We start from the raw sequence: 12,161 nt of genomic DNA on the forward strand, positions 1-12,161 counted from the left end.
TCTTTCTTTCTTTCTTTCTTTCTTTCTCTTTCTTTCTTTTTCTTTCTTCTCTTTCTTTCTCTTTTTCTTTCTTTTTTTCTTTCTTTCAGATAGCATCTTGCTGTGTTGCCAAGGCTGGGGTGCCAGGTTAATTTTATGATTTTTAGTGGACACAAGGTCCCCATATGTTGGCCAGGCTGGTTTTGAACTCCTGGGCTCAAGAGATCCTCCCATCTTGGCCTCCCAAAGTGTTGGCATTACAGGCCTGAGCCATGCTCCCGGCTGCTTCTCTTTAATCAGCGGCCATCGCGGCCTGGCTCCTGGGGTTGTTTGTGTGTATAACTGGCACTCAGGGCCAAAAACTTGCCTAGTGCTATATTCATGTGTGTTTGAGAGAGAACACACACACACACGTGTATAGATATGTACAATTTTAAAAGAAGAAAAAGAGAAAAAGAAGAAAAAGAGAAAGTCTAGAAGACACAAATGTTTTTTTACTTACCTGTATTTTCTCATTTGGGTACATGGATTATAAGGATGAAATACAGACAAATGCATTCCTGGTACTAAAATAAGTTTCCCATGTCCCTTCCTTCTCTTCCCCTCCCCCTGCCCTGCCACTCCATGTTCCTCTCAACTCGCTGCATCCCGGTTCCTCTTCCCCTTTGTCCCTCCTCGCACTGTTTTCCTCCCACTCCTTTTCACCTGGCCTGTGTTGGCGCCTCTCTTGCCCTCTCCCCTCCTGCCTGTCTGCCCTCCTTGTCGCTGCTCTCTAGGAAATGTTCCTGATGGCTGCCATGGGCCCCCCTGGGGGTGGACGGACTGTCATCTCCCCAAGGCTACAGAGTCGCTTCAACATTATCAACATGACCTTCCCCACAGTGAGGACCTCATGGGGGCTGCAGGATGAGGGGAGGGTAGGAGGTGAAACGTGTCTGTCTCAGAGAAGCAGGGGCCAGATCCCAAGGGGCTGAGGCACCCCAAGCGGAGCTCCACGCAGGACGCTGGGACCATCCGTAAGGGCATGTGCTGGCTCCTGAGCTAGGAGAGCTACGGGTTGGAAGCGTACCTTCCTGGCTGTGGATAAGGAAGCCTTGTAGTCCCAATGGGCAGAGAACACAGTGAAGCCCAAGTAGACTAAGGAAGGTAGATCCTACAAAGCCCACGGCAGTGTCAGGATTAGAGCCAGGCCAGCAAGTCACTCGTCTCAGTGCAGAATTTAAGGGGGCACCCAAAAGACTCTGTAATCAGGAGAAATAATATGTTAACACTTCCTTTTTTTTTTTTTTTTTTTGAGACAGGGTCTCACTCTGTTGCCCAGGCTGGAATGCAGTGGCATGATCTCAGCTCACTGCAACCTCCACTTCCTGGGTTCAAGTGATTCTCCTGCCTCAGCCTCCAGGGTAGCTGGGACTACAGGCGCCCGCCACCACGCCCAGCTAATTCTTGTATTTTCAATAGAGACAGAGTTTCATCATGTTGCCCAGTCTGGTCTCAAACTCCTGGACTCCAGAGATCCACCAACCTCAGCCTCCCACCACACTTGGCCTCACATTTTCTTTTCCTGTCTGTGACATTTTATTGATCCTATGGAGTGGGAAGGAGAACTGGAGAAGTATGTGGGGCCAAGGGATCCCAGGGGAACAGGGAAGGTATTGAGGCTTGGCCACTAGTACTGGCGAGTCTGTAGTAATGCAATATTTTTTAAAATTAAAATTAATGCCAATAATTTATGATGAGCAAAATACCACCATTTTGAATAAATACAAAATCAGTAGAGTATAGTGGTAAGCCATATTGGAGCCTAAGGGGAAAGGAGAAATCAGTAATCCCCATCTGGTCTTTATTTAAAATGTTTGTGTTTGTTCCTCATGAATATTTTGCATTCATTTTTGTTTTTAAATACTGTGTTGGCCAGGCACGGTGGCTCCCAGCTGTAATCCCAGTACCTTAGTAGGCTGAGGCAGGTGCATCACTCGAGCCCAGGAGTTTGATATCAGCCTGAGCAACACGGGGAAACCCTGTCTCTACAAAAAAATACAAAAATTAGCCGGGTGTGGTGGTGCACACCTGTGTTCCCAGCTACTTGAGAGGCTGAGGTGGGAGGATTGCTTGAGCCCAGGAGGTCGAGGCTGCAGTGAACCATGATTGCATCATTGGACACCAGCTTGAATATATATATATATATATATATATAAATATATATAATATATATATATTTATTTTATATACATATATATATAGTGTTAAGGCTGGGCACAGTAGCTCACACCTGTAATCCCAGCACTTTGGGAGGCCAAAGCAGGTGGATTACCTGAGATCGGGAGTTTGAGATCAGCCTGACCACCATGGAGAAACCCTGTCTCTACTAAAAATACAAAAAATTAGCTGGGCGTGGTGGTGGACACCTGTAATCCCAGCTACTTGGGAGGATCAGGCAGAGAATTGCTTGAACCCAGGAGGCGGAAGTTGCAGTATAAATAAATAAATAAATAAATATAAATATGTATAAATATATAGTATATATTATATAACACTATATATATATAGTGTATATATATAGTGTATATATATATAGTGTTATATAATAGTATTTGTCAGTTGTCTTATTTCTGAGTTTAGGATTTTTTTTTTTTTTTTTTTTTTGAGACAGAGTTTCACTCATTGCCCAAGCTGGAGTGCAGTGGCACGATCTTGGCTCACCGCAACCTCTGCCTCCTGGGGTCAAGTGATTCTCCTGTCTCAGCCTCCCAAGTAGCTGGGATTAGAGGCATGTGCCACCACGCCCGGCTAATTTTATATTTTTTAGTAAAGATGGAGTTTCTCCATGTTGGTCAGGCTGGTCTCAAACTCCCGACCTCAAGTGATCTGCCCGCCTCGGCCTCCCAAAGTACTGGGATTACAGGCATGAGCCACCGTGCCCGGCCCTAGGATTTTTTTTGACACCCCCTTAAATTGTGCCCATGAGCCAAGCTCTTTATTGGCTTCCCCTCTGGCTAGAAGGCCAGGAGCCCTGGAGAGTGAGCCAGGGTCTGTTTCTAGGAGTCCCAGATCATCCGCATATTCGGCACCATGATCAATCAGAAGCTTCAGGACTTTGAGGAAGAGGTGAAGCCCATTGGGAACGTGGTGACAGAGGCCACCCTGGACATGTACAACACCGTGGTACAGCGCTTCCTGCCCACGCCCACCAAGATGCATTACCTCTTCAACCTTCGAGACATCTCCAAGGTGACTCGCGGCCTGACTTTGCCTCTTCTGCTTGGCCCAGCCTCCGTGGAGGCTTTCTCTTCTCAAACTAAGCCTTAACACTCACTAGCATGTGCACCAAAAGTCACCCCCGTGCTGAAGTGCCACACTCCCTGGCCTTACCTTTAAAACTTCTGGGCCAAGTGCGGTGGCTGACACCTTAATTCCAGCACTTTGGGAGGCCAACGCAGGCAGATTACCTGAGGTTAGGAGTTCAAGACCAGCCTGGCCAACATGGCGAAATCCTGTCTCTATTAAAAATACAAAAAAAAAAAAAAAAATTAGCTGGGCATGGTGGCACGCGCCTGTAGTCCCAGCTACATGGGAGGCTGAGGCAGGAGAATTGCTTGAACCTGGGAGGCAGAGGTTGCAGTGAGCTGAGATTGCACCACTGCAGTCCAGCCTTGGAGACAGAGTGAGACTCTGTCCCAAAAAAAAAAAAAAAAAACTTCTGGAGGGAATCTTTTTGCTCCCTGGTCCCAACAGTCAGTCCTCTTCCCAGGTGTTCCAGGGCATGCTTAGAGCCAACAAGGACTTCCATGATACCAAGTCCAGCATCACACGGCTCTGGATCCATGAATGTTTCAGGTGACATGCATGTGCCCTGGCCAAACGAAGCCTTCCTCAGCCTTGCTCCCACCCCCACTTCGTTCCCAGCCTGACACTGCCTTCCCCAGGCCATTCTCCTCTTTATTCCCCGATCTCACCCCAGTCCCCTGCCCACAGAGTCTTCTCTGACCGGCTGGTTGATGCGGCAGACACAGAAGCCTTCATGGGCATCATAAGCGACAAGCTCGGCTCCTTCTTTGACCTCACATTTCATCATCTCTGTCCCAGCAAGCGTCCTCCTATCTTTGGTGAGCCAGGAGCTGTGATGACCTTGGGCTTGACACTCTTAGAACATCGGGGCTAGAAGGAGTCAGGGCATGGGGTCTGAAGTGTGGAGCCCTGTAGGGGGAGGCAAACCAGGCATTTGTGACTCTGATCCCCTCTTCCCATGGCTCAGGGGATTTCCTGAAGGAGCCCAAGGTGTATGAAGACCTCACGGATCTGACAGTGCTGAAGACAGTCATGGAGACAGCCCTAAATGAGTATAACCTGTCACCCTCTGTCGTGCCCATGCAGCTAGTGCTCTTCCGAGAGGCTATTGAACACAGTGAGCACCTGCCACGCCTATCCCCTTCCCCATCATCTCAGTGATGGGGTATGTCTAAGGAAATAGGGGTCCCTTCCCAGGTCTCCCAAATCAAGTTCCAGAAGCTGCCTTTCTCCCTGGCCCCAGATGCCCTGTGGCAGTGTGTGTTTAACAGAGAAGGTGGAGGTTAAAAGTTGAATTGCCTCCTGGGCCTTGGGCACCAACTTCTTCTCATACCTCTTGGTTCCTCTGCTTCAGTTTCAGGGGCCCCAATCCCTAGCCTAGGGCCTGGAGGTCCCCTGAGTTTGCTCAGCCAACTCATTACCCTCACACCCACCCCACCCCCAGTCACACGGATCGTGCGGGTCATTGGACAGCCTCGGGGCAACATGCTCCTGGTGGGTATCGGGGGCAGCGGACGCCAGAGTCTGGCCCGCCTGGCTTCATCCATCTGCGACTACACCACCTTCCAGATCGAGGTCACCAAACATTATCGGAAGCAGGAGTTCCGAGATGGTACGGCTGGGTTTCTGAAATGCTAGGAATAAAAGATCAGATGCATACATTCCTGCAGTGACAAGAGAGGAGAGATGGCAGCCAGATGGGCAGACGTGTCTGGCCCGTGTTGGGTGTAGGATGGTGTCGCGTGTATGCTGCGGGGCGGGGAGGGTTCCTAAATCTCAGAAAAGGAATCAAGCCCAGGATGGGGAATCTGCAGTGAGTTTGTCCTCCTTCCCTCCCCCGGCCAGATATCAAGCGTCTGTATCGCCAGGCTGGGGTGGAGCTCAAGACCACGTCCTTCCTTTTTGTGGACACCCAAATAGCTGATGAGTCCTTCCTAGAGGACATCAACAACATCCTCAGCTCAGGCGAGGTGCCCAATCTCTACAAGCCTGATGAATTTGAAGAGGTAGGATTCCTTCCACACCCTTGACCAGTCGGTTCTTTGGCCTGCCTAGCTGACCCCAGAAGGACCACAGCTCCCAGAATGTGCCACTGGCACACCCCCACTGCCCACCTCAGCCCTGTAAGGTGGAAGGTCCCCTCCAGGGACCCTGGGCAGAGCTGCTTTAAAACCCACGCTTCAGAGCCAGGCACAGTGGCTTGAGCTTGTAGTTCCAGCTACTCGGGGGTGGGGGGTGCTGAAGTGGGAGGATGGTTTGAGGCCAGGAGTTCAAGTCCAGCCTGGGAAACACCTCGTCAGCACCACCTGACCTGCTGCCCCCGCTGATTCTGCTATGGACACGCCAGCCCTCTGACCCTGGGTGGCTTCTGTCCAGATCCAGTCGCATATCATAGACCAGGCCCGGGTGGAGCAGGTGCCTGAGTCATCGGACAGCCTCTTCGCCTACCTCATCGAACGCGTGCGGAACAACCTGCACATCGTGCTCTGCCTCAGCCCCATGGGGGATCCCTTCAGGTGACTTCTGTGACATCCTTCTCTCAGCCCCTTCTGTGTGCTCCCTCACCCTGCTGTGGCCTCCTGTGCCTTCTGGAAATTAGTGTCAGGAATAACAGCAGGTTCCTCTGCCCGCCTCACCCATCTCCTTTCCTCAGGCTGTGCCTGATTTCAGGAAGTTCCTTTGGTGGACATGGGAGTCGTCCATCCTTTTTTGGCATAACTAGATTTTTGTTTGTTTGTTTTGGTGGGTGGCTTTTTGGTTTTGTTTTGTCATTGTAAATCTAATTGTGGTTAAAAACACACACACACAGGCCGGGCATAGTGGTTCACACCTGTAATCCCAACACTTTGGGAGGCCGAGGCAGGTGGATCACGAGATCAGGAGATCGAGACCACGCCGGCTAACATGGTGAAACCCCGTCTCTACTAAAAATACAAAAAATTAGCCAGGCATGGTGGCGGGGGCGCCTGTAGTCCCAGCTACTCAGGAGGATGAAGCAGGAGAATCGCATGAACCCGGGAGGCAGAGGTTGCAGTGAGCCGAGATCACACCACTACACTCCAGCTTGGGTGACACAGCGAGACTCTGTCTCAAAATACACACACACACACACACACACACACACACACACAAAATGTATCATCTTAATCGTTTGAGTGCAGTGCTCGGTCGTGTGACGTACACTCACACTGTTGTGTAACAGCTCCAGAGCTTTCTCATGCTCCCGAGGCCATACTCCATACCCATGAAACCATTGCTCCCCATTCCCTCCCCAGCTGCTGTCTCTTGAGTCTGACATCAGATGCCTCACATAGGTGGAACCATGCCGCACTTGTCTTTGTTTCTTTTTTTGTTTGAGACGGAGTCTCGCTCTGTTGCCCAGGCTGGAGTGCAGTGCTGTGATCTTGACTCACTGCAGCCTCTACCTCCCAGGTTCAAGTAATCTTCGTGCCTTAGCCTCCCAGTAGCTAGGATTACAGGTGCTCACCACCATGTCCAGCTAATTTTTGTACTTTTAGTAGAGACAGGGTTTCACCATGTTGGTCTGGCTGATCTCAAAGTCCTGACCTCAAGTGATCCACCCGCCTTGGCATCCCAAAGTGCTGGGATTACAGGCGTGAGCCACCATGCCCAGCTACCATTTGTCTATCTGCGACTTGCTTATTTCACTTAGCATATTGTCCTCAAGGTTCATCCATGTTGTAGCATGTGTCAGGATTTCCTTCTTTTTTTAAGGCTGAATAATATTATCTTGTATGTCTATACCACATTTTCTTGATATGACTAGATTTTTAAGGGAATCAGAAACTAGGAAGAGGGCGGAGAACTTGTGCAGGGAAGCAATTTGGATTACCTTAAAAATTTTTTTTTGTCTGGGCGCGGTGGCTCATGCCTGTTATCCCAGCACTTTGGGAGGCTGAGGCAGGTGGATCACAAGGTCAGGAGATCGAGACCATCCTGGCTAACACGGTGAAACCCCGTCTCTACTAAAAATACAAAAAAATTAGATGGGCATGGTGGCGGGCACCTGTAGTCCCAGCTACTCGGGAGGCTGAGGCAGGAGAATGGCGTGAACCTGGGAGGCGGAGCTTGCAGTGAGCCGAGATGGCGCCACTGCACTCCAGCCTGGGCGAGAGTGAAAGACTCCGTCTCAAAAAAAAAAAAAATTTTTTTTTGAGACCGAGTCTTGCTTTGTTGCCCAGGCTGGAGTGCAGTGGTGCCATGTTGGCTCACTGCAACCTCCATCTCCCAGGCTCAAGTGATCCTCCTGCCTCAGCCTCTCTGGTAGCTGGGACTACAAGCGCATGCCACCACGGCCAGCTAATTTTCGTACTTTTTGTAGAGATGGGGTTTCGCCATGTTGCCTAGGATGGTTTTGAACACGTGGGCTCAAGGAAGCCACCCGCCTTGGCCTCCCAAAGTGCTGGGATTACAGGCACAAGCTCCAGTGCCCGGCCTACCATTTTGTTTTTAATGTTTGTGATATACGGTGTACTTACCATAGCCAGGCGCTACGCTGAGCTTTTCACGTGTGACACCTCACTGAATCCCCCAACCACCCTAGTCAGCATGTATTATTATTCCCATTTTAGAGACGAGGAAACTGGCATTCAAAGAGCTTAGATACTTGCTGGAGATCCACACCTCGAAAGTGTAGAACCAGGTTTTTCTGATGCCAGAAGCTGTTTCTAAATGCTCTGCTGAACTAGCTCTGCAGGAACAGAATTTGGACAAGGAGATACAGGAGCAAGGGGATGGGGCATTTTAGGTTCTTAGAAAGTGAGTGGATGTGTGTTGGGAAGCCAGTACCTGGAGGCTGTGTCTGTGCACTGAATTTACAGCCTCTCCAAACCCCTTCCCAGGAACTGGATCCGCCAGTACCCAGCCTTGGTGAACTGCACAACCATCAACTGGTTCTCAGAGTGGCCCCAAGAGGCCCTGCTCGAGGTGGCTGAGAAGTGCCTCATAGGAGTAGACCTGGGAACTCAGGAGAATGTGAGCCCCTCCTCCCCACCTCTCATTGCATCCCTGGCCTCCCTCTCCCCCGCCTCTCATCGCACCCCCGGCCTCTCTCCTCCCCGCCTCTCATCGCACTCCTGGCCTCTCTCCCACTTCCGTTTCCATCTGCCTTTTCATCCTGTGTCACTGGCCTCAGATCCACAGGAAGGTGGCCCAGATCTTTGTCACTATGCACTGGTCAGTAGCTCAGTATTCCCAGAAGATGCTGTTGGAACTGCGGAGACACAACTATGTCACACCCACCAAATACCTGGAACTCCTGTCTGGATATAAGAAGTATGAAGGGGGGCAGGGGATGTGCAGGGCCAGGGAGGCTGGTGTCTTCCAAGGGCGATGGGTGAAATGATGCTGATGTGCAAGGGCAGAGACACAAAGGCCACAGTTCTGCCCAGGAAGTTGGGAAGAGGGAGTTGGGGCTTCCCATGGGAGGGGCTGTCTCCAGAGCCTTCTGGCTATGTCCCCCTCAGCCGCTCTCCACACCCTCTTGGCCCTTATTTTCTGGCATGAAGTTTATCTGTCTTTTTCTGACCATAATATAACTGGAACATTGCCATAATATACCCAGTCCTTTCCTGTCTGCCTTTAATGTCTTCTAGACTTTCTACCTGTATGAGATAGAAAAAGCAAAGTGTTTTCCCTACTCTCTCACTCAACACAGTACAGTCCCTCAGCATCCGTGGGGGATTGGTTCCAGGACCTCCCACGGATACCAAAATCCACAGATGCTCCAGTCCCTGATATAGAATGGAGTATCTGCATGTAACTTATGCACGTTCCTCCCATATACTTTGAATCCTCTCTAGATGAGTTATAATACCTAATACAATGTAAATGCTATGTAAATAGTTGTTATACTGTATTGTTTAGGGAATAATGACAAGAAGAAAAAGTCTGTACATGTTCAGTGCAGATGCAAATTTTTTTGCAATTTTTTTTTTTTTTAGACGGAGTCTTGCTCTGTTGCCCAGGCTGGAGTGCAGTGGCGCAGTCTTGGCTCACTGCAACCTCTGCCTCCCGGGTTCAAGTGACTCTCCTGCCTCAGCCTACCTAGTAGCTGGGATATAAGGCACGCGCCACCATGCCCAGCTATTTTTCTTTTTTTTTTGTATTTTTAGTAGAGACAGGGTTTCACCATGTTGGCCAGGCTGTTCTTGAACTCCTGACCTCAGGTGATCCTCCGGCCTCGGCCTCCCAAAGTGCTGGGATTACAGGCATGAGCCACCGTGCCCAGACTTTTTTCAAATATTTTCGATCCTCTGTTGGTTGAATCCACGGATGTGGATACGGAAGGCTGGCTGTACTTCACTTCTGACACCAGATGTGGTGGGGATTTTCCCCACCCAAGCAGTTCTCCAGGGGACACTGGCTGGGTGTCCTATAATATAACTCAATTCTGAAACGATCTACCTGGAGTTAGAGTCAGATCGCACAGGTGGAGGGCGCAGTCCCACAATACACCCCCCGCTTCTGATGCTAACCGAAAGCCCAGTGTTTTACCTGTGTTTCTGCCTGGCCGGTTATAAATCAAGGGTTCCCACCACCCCCTTGTCAGGTTCAGTTAATTTGCTAGAGTGGCTCACAGAACTCAGGAAACACTTCACCTACTATTGCTGATTTATTGCAAAGGATATTTTAAAAGATACAAATAAGGCTGGGCACGGTGACTCACACCTGTAATCCCAGCACTTTGGGAGGCCAAGGTGGGCGGATCACTTGAGGTCAGGAGTTCAAGAACAGCCTGGCCAACATGGTGAAACCCTGTCTCTACAAAAATACAAAAATTAGCCAGGCATGATGGCGGGTGCCTGTAATCCCAGCTACTGGGGAGGCTGAGGCGGGAGAATCATTTGAACCCGGGAGGTGGAGGTTGCAGTGAGCTGAGATCGCATCATTGCACTCCAGCCTGGGTGACAGATCGAGACTCCGTCTCAAAAAAAAAAAAATCAGAAATTGTGGGGCAGGTGCAGTGGCTCATGCCTGTAATCCCAGCACGTTGGGAGGCTGAGGTGGGAGGATCACTTGAGGTCAGGAGTTTGAGACCAGCCTGGGCAAAATAACAAGACGCCATCTCTACAAAAAAAGAAAGAGAGAGAGAGCAATAAATTGTTGCAATACTGGGCCCACATTCATTCCCATAGGGAAAAAAAACCAGGCTGGAGCTGAGAGACGGCTGCCTGCCCTGGGCCAGCCCACCTGCCTGTTCCACAGTGGGAAACAGAGGAAGATTCTCATGTAGGGGAGGTGGTGTGATGGAGACTGTTTAACAAGCTGATTCTGGTAGTGGTGTGTAGAACAAACCAGAGGAATGAGAGCCTGAAATCAAGAAGAGCCCTTGGGAAGCTGTTGGCAATGACCCAGGCAGGAAGTGATAGAATCCCGACCAGGATGGTGGGGGTAGTGTTGGTGGCAACAGAAAGGAAGGCGGACTCGAGACTCACGGGGAAGGTGGACCTTACAGGACACCGCGCTTTCCGGAAGCCCCGCCTCTCCACCACCTGTCCTATTCTTTCCCCCAGGTTGCTGGGAGAAAAACGGCAGGAGCTGCTGGACCAAGCCAATAAACTGCGGACAGGCTTGTTCAAGATCGACGAAACTAGGGAAAAGGTGCAAGTGATGTCGTTGGAGCTGGAGGATGCCAAGAAGAAGGTGGCCGAGTTCCAGAAGCAGTGTGAGGAGTACCTGGTCATCATTGTGCAGCAGAAGCGGGAGGCAGATGAGCAGCAGAAGGTCCAGGGCCCACGCCCACCCCCCGTGCCCCACTCCCACCAGTGCCGGCTACTGCGTCAGGGAACCCATGTTCCCCCCTTCTTAAATTTTCTTTAGTGACTGGGTGCAGTGGCTCACGCCTGTAATCCCAGCACTTTGGGAGGCTGAGGCAGGAGGATCACCTGAGGTCAGGAGTTCCAGACCAACTTGGCCAACATGGTGAAACCCTGTCTCTACTAAAAATGCAAAGATTAGCTGGGCGTGGTGGCGGGTGCCTGTAATCCCAGCTACTCGGGAGGCTGAGGCAGGAGAATCGCTTAAACCCTGGGGGCGGAGGTTGCAGTGAACTGAGATTGCACCACTGCACTCCAGCCTGGGCGAAAGAGCTAGACTCCATCTCAAAAAAAAAAAAAATTCTTTAGCTTTCATCTTTTCCACCAACACCATCACTCCCACCTTTGCCCAAGGCAAAGACAAAAAACCCTTGTCCTTTTTTCATCCCTAGGCCGTAACAGCCAACAGTGAAAAGATTGCAGTTGAGGAAATCAAGTGTCAGGCACTGGCTGACAATGCCCAGAAAGATCTAGAAGAGGCACTGCCCGCCCTGGAAGAGGCCATGCGGGTACCAGGGGCGGGTGCAAGGATGGGAGCCAGGAACGCGAGGCCCCGGGGAAGGGAATGGGCCAGTCTTCTTTGTCCTCAAAGACTCTGGGGAAGTGGGAAGAAGAGGTGGCACCTCAGCTAGGTTCTGTCTCCATAAGGTCCTGTCTTACCCGCTGAGTTGCTCCCTCACTTTATCCCTTTTTCCCCCAGGCCCTGGAGTCTCTGAACAAGAAGGATATAGGAGAGATCAAGTCTTATGGACGGCCCCCAGCCCAAGTGGAGATAGTGATGCAGGCAGTTATGATTCTTCGAGGCAACGAGCCCACATGGGCAGAGGCCAAGAGGCAGCTAGGTAAGCTAGAGACAATGAAATCAATGACTTCCACTCACCCAGTGTTTATTGATCATCGGCTGTGCAGCAGACACTCAGAAAGATAGGGAGGGATGAGGCATTGTTCTTACCCTCAAGAGCACAGGGCCTAGTAGAAAGGAGAGCACAGGGCCTAGTAGAAAGGAGACCGCGTGAATATCAGTTAAGGTTCTTTGGTTGTGGGTCGAGTGTGGTG

The 12,161-nt window shown here is 50.6% G+C and overlaps 1 protein-coding gene across 5 annotated transcripts in view; it reads left to right on the top strand.

The window, feature by feature from the left end:
• The window catches only part of DNAH2 (dynein axonemal heavy chain 2), a 117,382-nt gene that overhangs the window by 76,996 nt on the left and 28,225 nt on the right, over nucleotides 1-12,161 (top strand). For 4 of the 5 annotated variants that reach the window (XM_009431756.5, XM_016931475.4, XM_016931476.4 and 1 more), the window contains 13 exons: nucleotides 756-860; nucleotides 3,022-3,210; nucleotides 3,731-3,816; nucleotides 3,955-4,085; nucleotides 4,235-4,384; nucleotides 4,712-4,879; nucleotides 5,113-5,273; nucleotides 5,644-5,783; nucleotides 8,130-8,262; nucleotides 8,423-8,562; nucleotides 10,803-11,013; nucleotides 11,498-11,614; nucleotides 11,806-11,947. In XM_009431756.5, coding sequence (XP_009430031.1) covers nucleotides 756-860; nucleotides 3,022-3,210; nucleotides 3,731-3,816; nucleotides 3,955-4,085; nucleotides 4,235-4,384; nucleotides 4,712-4,879; nucleotides 5,113-5,273; nucleotides 5,644-5,783; nucleotides 8,130-8,262; nucleotides 8,423-8,562; nucleotides 10,803-11,013; nucleotides 11,498-11,614; nucleotides 11,806-11,947 — 1,873 coding nt within the window. The remainder of the gene's footprint in view (nucleotides 1-755; nucleotides 861-3,021; nucleotides 3,211-3,730; nucleotides 3,817-3,954; nucleotides 4,086-4,234; nucleotides 4,385-4,711; nucleotides 4,880-5,112; nucleotides 5,274-5,643; nucleotides 5,784-8,129; nucleotides 8,263-8,422; nucleotides 8,563-10,802; nucleotides 11,014-11,497; nucleotides 11,615-11,805; nucleotides 11,948-12,161) is intronic. The other variant, XM_016931474.4, reaches the window with a different exon arrangement.

This window comes from Pan troglodytes, chromosome 19 (genome assembly GCF_028858775.2).
Source record: "Pan troglodytes isolate AG18354 chromosome 19, NHGRI_mPanTro3-v2.0_pri, whole genome shotgun sequence".
NCBI lineage: Eukaryota > Metazoa > Chordata > Mammalia > Primates > Hominidae > Pan > Pan troglodytes.